Here is an 18,173-nt window from a genome sequence, read left to right on the forward strand (position 1 = left end):
TCTCCACTCCTCTGTTAGTTTTTTTTTTTAATATGTAGATGTTATTAAAATCTATACAAACAACAGAGGGGAAAAGTCATGGTAATTAGAACCATAGTTCGTACCATTCATCATTTTGACACGCTGTGTGTTTTATTCTTGTGTTCAAAGACACATAAGAGTGTTCAAATGAGCATCGCTCTACTGTGTGTTGTTTTAAATAGCACATCAAGGACTTATTTCTCAGTTCCAAAAGTAAAGAACCCCATTCTTTTCCCTTAATCTTCACCATCTCTTTTCTTTCTGAGATACCATTTTTTAAACAGGGTATAAGATGTATACCATCAATTTATGTTATACCATAAAAGTAGAATTTTCAACTCAGTTATATCCTGTTTGTGGACTTTTGTGACCCCAGTTCTCACACTATGCATTATTCAGATGTTTTCATTTAGTGTACGCTAAAGTGACCAGAGCTTTTTCCTAAGTGGTGACAGTTAATTTAGAATCTCAGTGGTTGTAGGTTTCCCCAATTATTTTTTCAATGTGCTTTAACTTATGTTTGGTATAATGAATCCATTATGTTGCTCATTCACCTAGACTGATTGCCTGTATCTTAAGTTTCTCACAGGTCACGTGACAGATATTACCTTCTAAATCATGAGCTTCATTAGTTAAAGGCAACCTAAAAGACGTCTAGCTAATTTAGCCAAGTTCCTTGTAATACTTATAAGCTTACAGACATTTATGCAGGAATTTTGTCGTCACTGAAAACAAAAGGTACTGCAAAAAGGGCAAAAATGTTTTAAACCAAATGTATGTGGTCATGTATTCCAGAGAATGTGGTTACTGAAACATAACTGTCATGGTTTATATTGCTGTGTGATTCTTGGTAAGATAGATACTCCAAATACAAGTCAGTGCCCCCTGTGAAATGCAGTAATGTAACAGAGCCAGGGCTCACAGGGTCGAAGCACCAGGATTTTTTTATTCGCAGGGAAGATGATGTCATCTGACACTGCCATCCGACTTCCATGATCCCTCTGAGCTTAGCGGCAGTCCTCACGTTAACTGGGGGTGGCAATGGATTTTACCAACAATTATATATTGCTGTGAGCTATCCCTGTTGTAACGCAAAATGTTCTGAGGTGGCTTGGTCTTGAATAGGCAAATAGGACCCCTTAGCTTTATGAAAAATCCACTTGCAGTGGAGATGAAAACTGCTAGAACTGGTTTGTTTACTTTGAGATAAAATGTTTCTCCCTGGTGCTGGGAAAGAAACCTGTGCAGTGGTGGTCTGAACACATGTTATGTCCCTCTCTTTCCCTTTCTCATTCAGTCTCGGATCTCTCCATCCAAAGTCCAGCATGCTAACCAGTGCACTGTCCTCTGCCAGATCACTATTCTATTACTGTCGGCTCATCCTAATAAACTGGATGTTATGCTATGTACTGCTGCTGCTCTTTGGGGTGGGGGTGGGGATGTATGTACGTGTGTGTATGCACGCACCTATGGATCTGGATCAACACAGCTGCCTACATTTTCGCACTCCATGGGGGCATGGCGATGGGGACTGACATGATAAGTGCTTGCACTTCAAAATGTACTACTACACCACTGGATTTTTCATTAAAACTAAATGAAAGTTGTGTTTAGGGAATCCAAAGTCTACCTCATACTGGTGTGTAATAGACACACACATACACACACACTTGCATTACAATGTCATGTCACAGAATTACTACTGTGTGTTTGAAGGGATGGGTGAATTGCTTTTAGAATGAGTTTCAGCCAGATCAGTTAACCCTCTGAATTACTTCCTAAAGTAGCCTTCATCAAACGGCCTTCCAGGAATGTTGGACTCCAACTCCCACTGTCCCCAGCCAGCATGGCCACTGACCATGCTGGCTGTTGAAGATGGAACTTGTAGCCCAACACATCTGGAAGACACCAGTTTGGGGAATGCTGTCCTAGAGTACTCAAATTCATAGATCTGGCTATGAGCAATACTCACTGGTTACTGATTCCAATATAAGACAAGCTGCCAATCCTGAAAGATTTATTCATATCATTTCTGTAAATTAGAACATGAGAGGTACCATCACACATACATACTTATATCTCCATATTTCTAGTGTGCTGTTCACTCTCCTGTTCTGTTACACTAGCGATATATTGATCTGCGCTCTTGCTCTTCTGCATTGTTACTTCTGAATTATCTGTATTGTGAATGATGATAGTCTCGTGTGTTCCTGCCCTGGCAGAGAGTGGCCTCAAGATCTAATTCCCATGGGAGAAGGATATATAGGATACACACAGATTTTGTTTTAAATACATTGATTAGTGCTGATTAAAATACCATTTTTAAAACTATTTTTTCTCCAGCAATATGATTACACAGGTGGGTTTTTTTAAGAAATTGCAGCTTCATTTTTTCTGGTGTACCTTTTATTCAGTAAATTCTTTGGCATGCTGTATTTTCGTCACTCTTTCTTCCCCCACCACCATTTCCCCCCTACACCATGTTTCTGAATGTGGTTAAGAGGAGGGGAAAATCATTAATATCTGTCAACTGTCCTTATAACCTTAAGGGAAAATCTTTGTATGATATCACACAGACAGATTTTCAATTTCCTTGTGTAATAAACAGATGCTTTAGGATTTGGATGTAATTTAAAGGTTTAAAAAACCTCACATTGAGATTGATGAATAAATCAGTTGTGAAGACAAAAACATTGATGCCTATTGAAAATACCTCTCCAGACAGGCAGGAAATGAAATTAGTTCCCGGTAAAATGTAGAGATGAGGATCACAGTTTAGGTTCTGCTGCAGGCTTTTTAGTACTTGCTACAGTCGCACACAAAACCCCCAGCTAGGGATACAGAAATCTAATTAAAGAGCAAATGTCCCGTCTGACATCAAATTAATCTTTATCAAGTCCCCTATTTTTATTTCAATCTGGTGCAAGAAAATGAAACTTAAAATTCGAAGCATGTCGCAAAACACTCACTAATTTTATCTCGAGCATTATTACAATGCAAAACATTTGGCATTGTCTCAGTGCATAGAACATCCATTTTTTGATTTTTTAGAAATTGCATTACTGTTTGAAAAACCCTTGCATACCATAAAATTTCAATATTTCTGCATCAGTGGCACAAATATCCAGGACATTTTATGTACTGCTTGAGATAGTCACAAAAATTAGGATCTGAGGACCGTTTTTCAGTTTTTTACTTCTGACATTCTTCCATTACTTTTTGCATATATATTTTCAGCAAGTATTACAACAACATGGATTCCAAATCAAAACTGATAACTTGCAGAGTGTGGGGGAGCTGCTACATCTATTTCATGTGCTTGTAGTTACAGGGGGAAGGGGGACTCTTCATTAATAAGGAAGCCTGATAACCTAAGGTTGAAATAACTAATTGTTATATTTTGTTGTTTGTTGCTTTCAGTCAGTATCAATAACTGTGACTGGTTTTGTACATAGAAACAACAAACAGAAGGGAAAAAACAATTAGTAGAAATTCAAGAAAAGCCACTAATCAGAGCTGGCAGTTCCAATATAAGCATCAAATTAGACAGTTCCAACACAATTCCAATATAAATACCAAATCACCCACTTGACAGTTGGAGGAGTTATAGTATACGAAATACAGGTGCCATTTTCATTGTCTCCTTCAGCATATGCTTTGACTCATGAATAGTAAAATCTTAATTCATTGAGATGGTTGCCACTTTACTGGGGATATAGTTGATGGACACAGAGACCTGATTCTGACATAACAGCAATTCATGGGTTGTTTAACCAAACGACAAACCATGAGTGCAAACTCTGGGTTATTTGTCTGTCATCAACCCAGAGTTTCGGATTCAGACGTTGAATCAAACAACCCAGAAATGGGGCGTTCCTGGGTTGTTTGAGAAACTGGATGCAAAGTGGAAGTGGAGAGCATGCAGGAGGCAGTCCACTTGCTTGCTCCTGCGGAGCCCTGACAGCCCATGGTTTAAACAACCCATGGGTTTTCATTACGTGTGAACTAGGCCAGTGACCTGTAGACCAGTCAAAAAAAGCAGTTGCATCATAGTATGCTGATTAAGGCTGCAATATTCTCCACTTTTACCGAGAAGTAAGCCAAACTGAACTCAAGGGGGGGTATTCCCACATAAAGAATAATAGAATCAGGTTATTAGTGCCTTTATAATTTTAGAAATAACCCATTCAATAAATTGAACTTGGTCACATAGGCTCATGGGAGAGTGTGTGAAGAAGATAAATTTTTGAGAGTTCTCGGTTAATCCATGATATTGGCTATACATTATCATGCTACACCCTACCTGCCCCTGAAAACTTTGTCCAAGTTATAGGCACTCACCACACTTTAGAGAGGCCTAAGCAATGCCCCAAAGTGCTCCATGGAACTGTGGGTCATCCCAGGAAACCACCAGAACCCTGGGGGAAAGGAAGCTGTACAGTCCCTGTACTTGTCTGATCAAGTTCATGGACGTTTTCCCAACTAACAGTCTATAGCTTCTGCAAAGGTTTCTGGTTGGCCACTATGGGAAGCAGGATGCTTGTCTAGATAGGCTGTTGATCTGATCCAGCTGGGCTCTTCTTATATATTGAAGTTTTAAGGAAGTATGCTTTTGGCCTTACCATAAGTTAACAAAATCAAGAAAATAGAAGCTAGAGAGAAGGCATACTGTATATATATGAGGCCTTAGATCAGTGGTTCTCAACCTTCCTAATGCCGCGACCCTTTAATACAGTTCCTCATGTTGTGGTGACCCCCAACCATAAAATTATTTTCGTTGCTACTTCATAACTGTAATTTTGCTACTGTTATGAATCGTAATGTAAATATCTGATATGCAGGATGTATTTTCATTGTTACAAATTGAACATAATTAAAGCATAGTGATTAATCACAAAACCAATATGTAATTATATATTGTGAAATATTTATTTCTAATTACAAATAAATGAAATTTTGTCTTGAAGCATGGTGTAGCATGGGTAACAGTCTTAATATAACAACCCTGAAACTGAAAACTATAAAAACTGAAAGTTACTATAAAATTTTATAAACTAAAACACACACAGCAGTTGGAGGCAGATAGTCTGATCTCTGGCGCACAATTTATTTATTTATTTATATTTATTTATTTATTTAATTTCTATACCGCCCAATAGCCGAAGCTCTCTGGGCAGTTTACAAAAATTAAAACCAAACACACAATAAAACAATTTAAAATATATAGAACATTAAAACCACAATATAACAATACAACCACAATAAAATCTAGCAGCAGTGTAGGAGTTTAAAATACAGATTTAAAACAGCAAAGATAAAAATTTAGAAAGCTAAAATGCCTGGGAAAACTTTTCCCCTGTGTGTGCCCCACACTGAAAGCACTTGCACTTTCAATGGGGCTTGTGCAGGAGCATGTCTTGGTGGGTCAGGTCCCATGTTAGCATGAATTTGGTAGCAGGAAGAATTATGTTTGGATTTTCTGCTTCAGGCACCCAAATACCTTGGTCCTGCCCAGGAAGTGAGCCCCGCTGTCAGTTCAATAGGGGCTTACTCTCAAGTAAGCTTACTCCCACATAAGCACACATTTAATTGCAGCCTTAATGACACCCATAGCCCACTCACCCAATTTGACTGCCTCTCCAGTGTTCCCTTCCAACAGGGCCATTTTGCACATGCCCAAGACCTTTGCACATGCTCAAGAGGCCCACTCTGCATCTTCTCACAGCTGCAACTCTGCACACGCTCAGAGACACCGTTCCTCTCTTTACGTAAAAGGCCAAGACAGGGGCGGGAAGCCAGGCAATAACTTCAAAATCCACAGCTGGGCAATTGGGCAACTCTGGATAAAATCCAACTAAAGCCCTTCTTAGAGCAGACCCATTAAAATGAACGGGACTTAAAACCGTCATGACTACCTTGGGGTTGGACTCGATGGCCTTATAGGACCCTTCCTACCCTACTATTCTATGTTTCTATGAACGTCAGTCCCATTCATTTCAATGCGTCTACCTTAAGTAGGGCTTTAGTTGGATTTTGGGCTTCTTTTGACGGTTAACCTCGAAGGGTTGGCTCAAGACCGACATCCTCATCCCCATCCCTATCCTCTCTCGCCTCCTGGATAGGCCTGTCTCCAGAACTCTTCACATGGTCGGAGGCAAGCCCTGGGCCTGTTGTGGAGCCTGCCCACGAAGCCTGCCATGAAACTCCGCCAGTCCCGTCCAGCGCCTGGCGCCCCTCTGAGCTCACCCCGGAGCAGCGGGACACAATAGCGATGCCTTTGTGTAGCGAAGAGACGAGAGCGAGGCGAGACGGGAGCGGGGTGGCAAGGGAGAGAGAAGCCAGCGGGGGCGGGCAGAAAAGCCCCCTCGGGGGCAGCAGCTCGCCATCGGCCCAACGTCTCCTCCACTCACCGTCGGAGCTGAGCGTATCGTAAGCGTCATGCTGGCGAGACGCGCAGCGCGCCCTGTCGGAGCCACCGGGCTCGCTGTAATCCACCCAGCTGAGCCCTTCCACGTTGTCGTAGTGATGGTCTAAGGCGACCCCTGTGAAAGGGTCGTTCGACCCCCAAAGGGGTCGCGACCCACAGGTTGAGAACCGCTGCCTTAGATTAAACTATATGTCATCTGGGTTGGGGAAATGTCTGTGTGCTTGGTTCAAGCCACAGTTCACCCAGAGCCTTAAAAATCAACCTTTGGAGATATTGCTTAGGTCTGTCTGAACAGTCATTAGTGTCCGTAACGTAGACCTAAACTAAAAGTATTTTCTATGTAGGTGCAGAATCTCAGTTTACATTTTGAGCTGTCGAAGAAGAACTCAGAGAAATTACGTTTGATTTGTAATACATTTGAGTATTATGAGATATGTTTGTATTCTGAGTCATTTTGGCCACATCGCTGTCTGAAACCCACTTCAAACAGCAATTTCAGAGATATCGGAGAAAAAGCAAGGAGGAAAAGTTTTTTTACCACTGACCCAACCTCGCTGCAGACACCAGCTCCTCTCTCTCTGCCTTTGCAAATGGTCACTATTTCTCTTGGAACCAGGAAGGAGTGCGTTGTGTTTCTGTTCCAGGAGCCTTTTATGAGTGTCCTGGTTGGCAGCACTGGGTGCTATTTAAATAAGTTACAAATTCTGTGGAGTGATAGTATGGCACAGCCAGGGGGCCTCGCCACTTTGGAATACCTGCAGTATTCTGTTGCGCTAATGGAATGACATGGTTGGATACTCCTTTTTCTCTAGTATTATATAGTGTTTTGAGTTTGAATTTGATTAAACCTAGTGTGTTCCAGAACATGGCCTATATTAATTACTTGCTTTTATTTGTTATTAGAATGTACTACAATTTATCTTTGAATTAATCACTGCTGAATGATAATTGTGAAGGAGAAATTAGGAGGAGCCTTGAGGAAATATAGCAAAAAGGTGTCTTGTTTGCATCATCTGTGTGGGAAGAAGCTAAGAAACAATGAGGATTGAAGTGAAAGACTATTGATTCCATCATGTAATTTTATTTTTCTAATACTGATTATTTTTGAGCTGCATCTATTTTGATAATTATTTCTTATTAATGAACAGTATATGGATATAACAGCTTCATTAATTTATTTTATGGGGCGATTTTAGATTGATGTTCTGAATTAGCTGCTTTATTCTGTTTATGAACTATATGTTTATGTGAAGGATTTGGAGAATTAATTTCATATCTAACTCCATAAGATACATTTTATAAGAGATACTGTCTTGTTGGATGGATGAATTGGATGAATTTATTGAAAATGTTGAATAAATCTAGTATTCAGTTAATTTATTGGGTTAAGTTTATTGATTTGTCTGATTAATTTAATGAAGTTATCATTTAATTATACCATTGGGGGATTAAATTGTTAGAAATAACTTGAATAACTGAGAGGAAACAATAGGGAGGCAGGGTGATATAACTGATAGAGGATGTATTAGGAAATTTGTGGATTATCTAGATAATCAAGTTTTGATAACTGCCTTTCTTGATAAAATGCCTCCTAGGAAATACCACAGGAGATGGAAAGCTAAAGAAAAGGAAGTCGGGCCAAATAATTTCATTTCAATGGCACAGTCAAAAGAGCTTTTTTCAAAGGAGATTGAGATCAAATATGGAAAGGAATGCTCAAATATATTTGGAAAAGGATAAAAAATAGAAGCAAGGATTATTGAAAGACATTTTAAAAACTAGATAAAATACTATTCGATTTGGAAAGTAAATTAGAAGAAAGGCACAAAAAAACAGAAACAAAATTAAGCTCAGTTTTGGTGGGGAAGAAACGAAAACTGAGAAATCAATAGAAGAGAAGGTGGATGATCAAAGAAATAACAATCCCATAAAGAACAAGGGAATCTATTAAGAGAGATGAAAACAATAATTAGTGAACTTGAAAAAGAAGTAAACAAGTGTAAAGATAATTTGGAGGAAATCACACAAGAAGGAAAAGGAATTTGAAACTTCAAGGGATCCCAGAGGGTTTAGAAAGACAAACTCTGATAACTTTTTTTTTAGAATAACAAATAGCAAGATATTAAGTTAGGAACAGAGAGAGCGTATAGAATTGGGTCAACCAATACATGATCAGGATACCTGAGGGACTTGAAACAGAAAATGTTTGAGAAAGCCAGAAACCCTCCCTGATAAATTATTAGCTCATCTGTTAAAAAGGAGAGAAAATAGATTACTGCATAAAGAAGAAAGAAATCAAAGGGCCGTGCCTCTACACCAACTGATATAGCCGAAGCTCTTTATAAATTTGAAACCCCTATGCAACCAAATATTGAAGAAACGGCGGGGGCAATCCTGTGGCTGCTAGACAGCGGCTAGATGGCCATAGGATATGCTATTTTCCGGGAACTGACCTCCCCCCACTTCCATGCTGCCTCGCGGAGGCAGCCCCATCCTCCGCACTTGCAAGAGGAGCACGGAGCAGCCGGAAATAGGCGTGGCTGGGGGTATTCCGGGGTGGGGAGAGCATAGCTGCCTGTATGACACATAGGATGTGTCATACAGCAGCCTCCCTCCCTGCTCCATGCTCCCGCAACTAGACAGCCACAACCAGCTGTCTAGCTGACAAAGCAAGGCAGGAGAAGCATGGAGGGAACAATCTTAGGATTGTGACCTAAATTTAGTAAAAAACTAACATTTTTAGATGAGGATATGCATTTTTAGACTAGAAGTGGCAATGGAAGAGATAAAACAAATAATACAAGCATTAAAAAAATAAGGCACTGAGCTTTGACAAATGCATACCAATGTTCTATAAACTGTTATTATTTTAAAATATTTCTAGGTCACATTTCAGGGCCAGAGCCCTCCCAAGGCAACTGACAACCATAAAATTTATTATAATGAAAAACTGATTCAGTAATAAAATAACCAACGTTCATAAAAGCAACAAACGCAAGCATAAAACATCTGTCCTAGACTGTACTAAAAGCCTGCATTACAATTGCAGCTTTCATAAAATTATGGAAGAGGAGTTCACAGATACTCTAACTAAACTGTGAAATATTTGATAGGGTATTTTGATATGCCAGAAACATGGGAGCAGGCTAAAATGATGTAGGTTGTATGTAATCTGTATGTTTAAAGACAGATTTGGATCTCACAGGGATGCATGTGAAACATGAACCAAGTACAAAAATAAGACTGTTACCGGATTATCACCACTGACATCATACATTTATGAGAAAATCAATACAAGGGATATATTAGAAGATGCTTTCAACTGAGAAGAAAAAGGGGTCTGCTTTATTAAGGATTTTTTACAAAATGGAAATATCGGGCAGTATCCAATGCTGCCTGTACGCCTCTGCTCATTCTGTTGCACCCGTGGGACTGACTGCTAGCACAAAGGGAAGCTAATGCTTCCTAAATCAACCCTATAAACCAGCTGAAACACTTGTTTCTGGAGCAGGACAGATCAGCAGAGGTCCCTTTTGTGAGCTGCACTGATCTGCCCCATTCTGTAAATAAGCGTTTCAACTCATTTCTGATTGCTTTAGGAACCGCTAGCTTCCTGTTGCAGTAGCGGGTCCCACTGGGATTAAAAATTTATGCAGATTAGAATTTGATAGATATTGGAGATGTGGACAACAGGTGGCAGACTATCTTCATATGTACTGGAACTGTGGGAAACCACTGACATGAAATTCTGATTGTATGTTGAGCAAATAACAGGGTATAAAATACCTGCTAATCTTTTGAGAGTACTGTTGAATTAACTTAAAGACTGTGTAGAAAATAGTGGTGTAGAAATAGTTGTTAATTTATTTACTGCTGCAAAAATGTCAATTGCTTCCTATTGGAAGAAAAAATCACTCCTCTTTTTTCAGATTGCGTTTTCCCCCCTGAATCTGGAATATTACTATGATGAATTTAATTATTATATTCAAGCTAGGGAAAATTCACTGTTTGAAAATAAATTTATAGAAAGATGCTGTCTTCATTACATTTTGTTATGATGAATTTCAAGATGGTATCTGCCTTTATTCTCTTATTTTATAACTGAGGGAAAAACATGCTTAAGCTAATTTAACATTATTGAATAATTTTATAATTGCTTGGATAATGGTTTCAAATGTGATTGATATGTTGATTATGAAATTAGGAAGTTATGATTTATGTATATTTTCATTTTATCTTTTATTTTTGTGTACTTTACTCTGCTTATCTTTGTTTTGCTTGCATTTATTCCGTATATAGTCTTCTTTTTCAGTTAAAACATGACAAGCAAAAACAAATAGCCATTTCAGGTCTTGGTCAAATGAAAACTCTAGTTAACCATAAGTGTGATTAACAGTGATACCAACTGAAATGTTCAAGCACTGCTACAAGAGAATTTTCTCAAAGCAGGTGAGGGCTCTGTGATGGGAGTGCAAGTTTTCAAGAACAGCTTTTGATTATCAACCGAGAACCAGCATTACATATGAATGTAGATATCTAAAAGCTTTGTTACATATGACGCTTCTATGGAAATGGTTTTCAATCTTTTTATATTGTATTTTAATATTTTAACTTCTGTAAACCACCCAGAGAGCTTCGGCTGTGGGGCGGTATAGAAATGTAATAAAATAAAAAAATATGAACCAGACAAGTGTTGTGGATGGTTATATTATCATGAAAAAGTAGATGCAGATTAGATTAATAATAGCCCTTTGGTTTTTTACCTTCATGGAACAGAACCTAAAAAACTGACATAAGTTGTTTGGGGGGGTTATTACATTCAAATGTATAGGGTAGTAAAATTACCCCCAAACAAAGCCATGCATGTAATTTCATAAAATATACACTTAATTCTCTTTAAGTGTATTGTGAGACAATTTTTATCCCACTGAGACATTCCTTACCTCAATACTTTCCACTGACTGGGTTCTCACAACCCGCTGACCCACACTCAGTGCTTGAGTGTGGATTGTTTGTTGAACTGTGGGTTAGTGTGTTGCCTGAACCCAGGACATTTTTTGCAGGGTGGCTTGTTAACCATGCGCTGTGGCTTATTTTTCTCAAATAAGAAACCTTTAGAAACCATAGTAGGTTGTTGGGTTGTTCAAGGTGGTTAACAAGCCACACTGCATGTTAGCATGTTGTGTCCACAGCCCCATTGGCTGGCACAACGAATCAGCCCAATGGCAAAAATCAAGATTTCCTGGGGCATTTTTGTCACAGTGTCTTTTTGGTTTTCAGAAAGAAAATTCCATATGGGCATTTAAATCTGCTTCTCTGCTTCTGTTGTTGTTGGCATATTTGTACCCCAACATGTTACATTGGCTATGACAAAAAATACCCCACAACCAAGGATTCCGTTGGTTTTTGATGGGGCTTTTTGTTGATGTCCCAGCTGCTTTTTGTGTGCAGAAAGAAAAGTGTAAATAGTAAGTGGCTGAAATTTGACAACAATCTCTTAGAAGAGAGGTGGGAAACCTGTGGCCCTGCAAATGTTGTTGGACTACAACTCACATCATCCCTGATCATTGGCTATACCCACATCATCTGGAGGGCCACAGGTTTCCTAGAAGGACTGCATCGAGGGTAAGCAACCTGGTGTTTTAGACTACAATCCCATAAACCCCAGCTAGCATGGCCAGTGTTTAGACTTATGAGCAACTAGCTACCTATGCCTGGTCTACACTGTACGTCAACCTCTATGTAAATCCTGGAATGAAGAGTGCATCCAAGTTATAATTTATCCCACACTGTTGAATAGAGTTAATCTCATGAGTAACAGTAGCAATAGTTTATTAACCTCTCTGGATTTATGTAAACTAAAGCCATTATTTAGAAACCTCTTGGTTTAAAGTAGGAATTTATTATATTTGACATATGCAAACTAGTGCAGTTCCAAGGCTCTGCTCAGCCAAACGAAACCTTTGCTTTAGCTAGTGTACCTTCTTCTGATGTCTTTGGGAAGTTTATTTCTTTGGACTGATCTAGTCTTTTACTTCGGGTAGGCATTAGCCAGTTTATTATGGTGTAGTATAAAGCGCTCCTAACTATTCAGCAGTATTCTTTGTTTATTTAAGCTAAGTACTGTATGGAAATCAATGCATACCATTCTTGAAAATCTGATCAGCTCTGCTGATTTTGGCAAACAACATTTCAGCATGCTCACTCCTGGCTGAAAACAAGAGCAAGTTGGAGGTGGGGGGAGGAAGTGCTGCTTTTTGCTACATTAGTCCAACAACTGTTAAAAAGCTTTCGTTGATTTTTTTGTGCAGTTGAGAAAGAAGTGCAAATAAAAGAAGCAGCAGATGGTCCTTTTGTGACTGAACCAAATAAAAGGGGGTTGAGAACAATAATTGTGAATAGGTGTAGTCTAATAAAACACTCAGCCACCTGCTGCCTGCACCCTTCAAAAAGATTCTGTTGCATATTCTTGGAATTAACTAATAGTGTATCCTTGGGTTGAATCGAAATACGAGCTGTAAGAAACACACAGACCTTCCTTTTATTTTCCCGTATTGAATGAGCTGTTTTTCATGGCTTTAAAATGTCTCTGTTCTTTGTCTCAGAGTTCTACACAATTGCATTGTGTTCTCTAGCATTCCTCCTCAACCAATTAAAATTATTGTTTGAAGCAGCACAAGCATCCTTTTGCTTCGAGTTTGAGAGTATAGATGCACAACTTGGTACTTTGTCAAGACTTTCAGTTAAAAGGTTAACTTGGCCGATCAAACCTTATTTTGAATTCATTTCTTTTTTTAGGGTTTCACTCTCCAGCCTGATTACCAGAATATTATCAATCCAACATCTACAGCTGCGCAAGTTGTTACCCAAGCAATGGAGTATGTTCGTTCAGGGTGCAGAAATCCCCCAGCACAGAGTGTGGACTGGAATAATGATTACTGCAGTAATGGGTGAGCAGCCAATGAATGCCACCTTGTGTTGAGTAATATTTACGACAAAAGCTGGGCAACATTTATTGTATCTTTTTTATATTTATTGTCTAGATGAAATTACAAGGTTCTGACTTACTAATAGATCTGTAGTGAAATAATAAACAAGCAGCGGCTTGCTTTATATATCAGACAACTATATTTTACTATCGGGAACGTTGTTTAGGAGAACAAGGGCTGCAATCATGCACATGTTTAATTTCAAATAACTCTCTTCACTAAAATCAATGAGAGAAATAGAAAATTGTGTCCAGTCAAAAGGAAATGGTATTAATTTGTTGGCTGCATTCTACTGTCTCCTTAACCCACAAACAAGGGTCTGCGCATGGTGGATAGGGCTCTTGGGCCCTTCCTCCTCCTAGCAGCAATCCTTGCCACCACATCTCAGCTTGTGATATAGTGGAGGGCTTGGGCTAATTAATCTTCAGCAGAAAAAGATTTAAAAACATATAGGAATTGCATTCAACCTTCCTGGTGTATTTTTTTAATCATGCTCAAGTGAGAACACTTTTAATAATGCAGCTACCAGAGAGAGAGGCAAACGTAAATAAAATTCTAGTGTTGTATAGCTAGAATATGTAGGCCAACTTGTTTCACTAAGGAAAAATCCTGCATATGTCTAATAAAGGGGCCTGTATTTTTCTGTTCTTATGTGTCATAACCAAGCAAAAATGCTTCCATTAAAACAGCTTATGTTTGTGAGTTATCATATTCCTTTGTGTTCACAGGCTATGATTTGGGTAGGATGGTGCAGTCACATGAGCTGATATACATATAGGGGCGCTTTGCGGTTCAACTTCCTTGCGCCCCTTGGCTGGCATTGATTACTTTCCTTGACCTGAAGTGGGGGAACTTTGGGGACATTCCTTGTTACGGTAGATTCAGTGATGGAACACTTCTGCCACCTGAAGCTGCTAGACCCTGAACTTTGTGTAGAGAGTACTCCTTCTGACCTATATATTTTTGTTAGAAAACTGTACATTCTGATGGGTCAGCCAGGTGCTCATTTGACCCATCAGAAACCCCAATCTCTGTGGTAAATACAGTCTGAGATGCAGAAGATCCTGTCCACTGATTTCTTCTTCCTATTTGGGAGACCTGGAAGAATTGTATTTTCTTAGCAACAAAGAATTTCAGCTCGAGTGCTAATAAAATTATATTTCCTTGCCCTAAAAAAAAGTTATAGGAAAGAGATTTAGATTCCCACAACTGAATAATGGCTGTATATTTATCTGTTTATTATCTATTTGACTAGCACCCTGCCTTTCTACCAAAAATGGCACTCAAGATGGCTTAATCTGTACTAAAAGCCATCTTCAGGAAAGGTCCTACTTATATGACTTGCTGCAAAGCAAGTTACTAATATTTCACCATCCCAGATCCCAAAAGTACTGTGAGAAAATACCTTGGATTTCCCTTTAAAGATTCCTCTCCAATACAGTTTTATGGAGTCATGAACCTTCTGCACAAGCAGATAAAAAATGAAACTTCCACCAAAGTTTAGTGGAAGTTTCAGCTGTTCATGTATTATATTTGATATTACATTTGACCTGCTTGAAATATCATAACAGTGGTTTTCAAGGGTTTTGCTTTTGAATATAAACACTAAGTGTTGTTCTCCTGTCGTTTCCCCCCCCCCCTTATTTCTTTCTCAACAGGGCAATGCAGAGGGACAAAGCATTGTACCTTACCTGAAAACGTTTTGGTAAAGCACCTCTTCTTTCCACTGAGGAATGCAGGGAAGTCTTTTCATCACGGATTGCTTTACATGGTCAAGGCAGTTCTGCATTTATTTAGAAAATATAAGTTGCTAAGCACTTAGGACTTATTTGAGCTGGTGGGTCATTCACTCTGGGAAAAAATAGTCTTGCTCCTTCCTCCGCCCCCTTCTTTCTTTTTCTTTTTCCTTCGACATCCTTTAATGGACGTTGCTTTTCTTCTTTCCTTAAGGAAGGAGGCTTGGACCATTCAGATTTTATGTTGGTTTTTATTTTTGCTGTGAAGTGCTGCGCTAGTAACTGCCTTAGCAACTGTAGATGTCTTGGATAAAAGTCCTGGATTTTCCATTGGTTTTCATAATGGGTGTTTATATGAAACTACTAAAGACTTTTTAAATGGCTTGATGTAGCAGTCATAGCAAGTTTGTAAATAGCATCTATGTTACACTCTCCTAGAGTATAAAATGTGAATGTTTTTGTAGCTAATTGTAATTTGAAACTGGCCCATTCCAGTTTATTGATTTCACAAAGGGGGTTAAATTGGCAAACATTCATATTTTTACTTCATTTTTAAGCAACTGACTAATAGTTCTATATTTTCAAACTCTTTGAAAGAAAAAAGGAAAATTATTCCCAAATGAATTTAATTAAATACGAATTGGCTTTGTGTCATTAGTTATACAAAAAAAGTCTAGTGTTGGGAAAAGAGCAAACACATTTATTTTGTACTGCCTAAAACTGCTTTTTTATCACTTTATGTGTAACAGTTAGTAAACGTCATTTACGTCCTCTTATGTATAAAACTGCCAAATGCTTTCTTGATATTTTATTAGATGCAGAAACAGATTGGAAACAGCTAAATTATAACCTTTACATATGGCTATGTATTATTGTTTCTTCATACTGTGTCTGTATTTAATCTTTTTTTATGGAAGCTGTTGCGCCTATTTATGAAATAATAAATATAGGTGTTTGTAAGTAAATTTGTTAGCATCTTAAAGAGGATTTTTTAAACTACTTTTGTTGGCATCAATGTATTTGCTGCTGGTGTGAATACTTTTAGTTTTACAGTGATATGAATAAAGCCAAACCAGCTTTATCTGGCAGAAAATGAAGGTAATCAGCATTTATTCTGCACTCCATATGTTGATCTGAGACCAAAAGGAAAAAAATGAGAGGGGAGCTAAATCCTTAAGAAACCTCTCTCTTGCTCTGGTCATATAAAAGAAGGCTGTTCAAGTAACATGTTATTTAGACAACGTTAGTGATGACTGATTAAAAAGACATAAAGTACATCAAAAGTCTGATGTGCACAGGGACTTCCCCATTCTCTTCTATGAAGGGAAGCTTTCTGCACATTCACAGGGATTGTGTTACATGCACAGGTCATTCCTCTGCTCGTAAAGAACAACAGAGAAGCCCCTGCATGCGTGCAGATCCATGTAATCTACTGGCCACATAGCCACAGTTTTAAATGAATGCCTTTGGTGTTCAAAGAACATCTTCCCAAAAAGTGAAGAATTATAATGGAAAAATAAAACCAAAATGTAAAGTTACCAAAAAGGCTTCAGTTATGAAGGCAAAAAGGGCTGTGTCATTATCTTTATGAGTAGGAAGTAGCAGAAGCAGGGCCAATTCAGTGCTTCCTTGGTAACCACTGGATGGTCCAAGAGTAGAATACTGAACGAGAGAGGCCCAAATTGCGTATTTGTAAGGTTTAGACGATGAATAGTTAAAGACAACCCATTCTGAGGCGAGTCCATCCTGAATGGTACAAGTTCCATGGTTCTTCAGATGGGAGTGGGCCTACCTAGGAAGGGATGAATATTTGTCATAGGTGTCTGAAACACCTTCAGGTCTCCCACCTGTGTATTGAATAGGCATGGAAAGAAGCCCTCTTCAGGTGTTCAGTGCTAATTGGTAGCACTCTTTTTTTGGGAACTTACTTAAAATCCTCCCTCTCCTCATCCAAAACAAACATCAGATTATATCTTGGCAAATTGGTTCTCATCATTCCCATTTCCTTTTGTTTGTTTTCCTCAGATGATGAGCTCTGCCAAGCAAGGCATCCCTCAGTGTTTGAGGAAGTTTACAATAGTTTTCTTGTCTTAAGGGATGCTCACTGTGGCAAAGTTTTACAACCCTTCTATTGATCAAATTGATAATCAATTGGCTTCTATTTCACATGTGAAATAGAGACATTGTAGTAATCCAATTTTTAAAAATGTAAAATGCCTAAAAAGTACAGTGTTTGCTTTGAAATAAAATTAGGCAATGTACAACCTTGAATCACTTGAGCATGTATTAACTAATAAATTACACAGATCGGATGTGATGATTCAAATGGCTGTAGCTGTTCTAATTTTCTTGTCTTGACTCCATATAGGAATTCCTGATTACATTCAGTTTATTGTCTTTATGTTGAGTACTTTAGAAATATGCCAGCACTAACAATTAGCTAATGTTTTCTATTAATTCTGTTATGATAAAACTTCATTTCCCACTCAAATTAATTCTAGAAAAAGAGCAGCAATTAGTGTTTATGGGAATCAGATTTAAGGGGATTTGATGGGAAAATGTTGTATTATCAGCATCTTTTCTAGAGAGGCTGTGCTGTCACCATTTATTAATTTCAGTAGCCAAACAAGGTTCAGACTAGAAGCAAATATTAATGTCAATAAAACGTATGTCATAAATAAACCACTTGTGCATGGAGGTGTTACTGTTTGAGTATCTACTAGAATTTAAAGGCTCACACCTACCTACACAATGCTTGGAGGTATTTTAGTCATGCTTCCACAGAGTGTTACATAAATGTATGAGTAGTTGGTCCATAGGACAGGTTATGTAGAAGATCTGTGTCCAACAGAGTAGTGGGGAATGCTGTTTCACAATAAAACTGCCATCTGGAGATCAAAATGGCAGCTTAGGAAAGAAGAGTGGCTATACACTTGACAGGAGGGATCACCTCCACCTATGATTATTTCCTAAATACTTCACTTAAAAATCAGACTAACA

At 38.5% G+C, this 18,173-nt stretch overlaps 1 protein-coding gene across 7 annotated transcripts in view; it reads left to right on the plus strand.

Annotated features, from left to right (window-relative positions):
- The window catches only part of TOX (thymocyte selection associated high mobility group box), a 284,989-nt gene extending 267,120 nt beyond the window's left edge, over window positions 1-17,869 (plus strand). For 5 of the 7 annotated variants that reach the window (XM_084849476.1, XM_084849474.1, XM_084849475.1 and 2 more), the window contains 2 exons: window positions 13,247-13,398; window positions 15,096-17,848. In XM_084849476.1, coding sequence (XP_084705602.1) covers window positions 13,247-13,398; window positions 15,096-15,132 — 189 coding nt within the window. In that variant the 3' untranslated portion in view covers window positions 15,133-17,848. Of the gene's footprint in view, window positions 1-13,246; window positions 13,399-15,095 lie in introns of all 7 variants that reach the window. The other 2 variants (XM_084849469.1, XM_084849470.1) reach the window with 2 other exon arrangements.
- Window positions 17,870-18,173: the final 304 nt, after the last annotated feature.

This window comes from Heloderma suspectum, chromosome 4 (genome assembly GCF_057233095.1).
Source record: "Heloderma suspectum isolate Gila_16-S chromosome 4, 16-S_ref, whole genome shotgun sequence".
NCBI classification, from domain to species: domain Eukaryota; kingdom Metazoa; phylum Chordata; class Lepidosauria; order Squamata; family Helodermatidae; genus Heloderma; species Heloderma suspectum.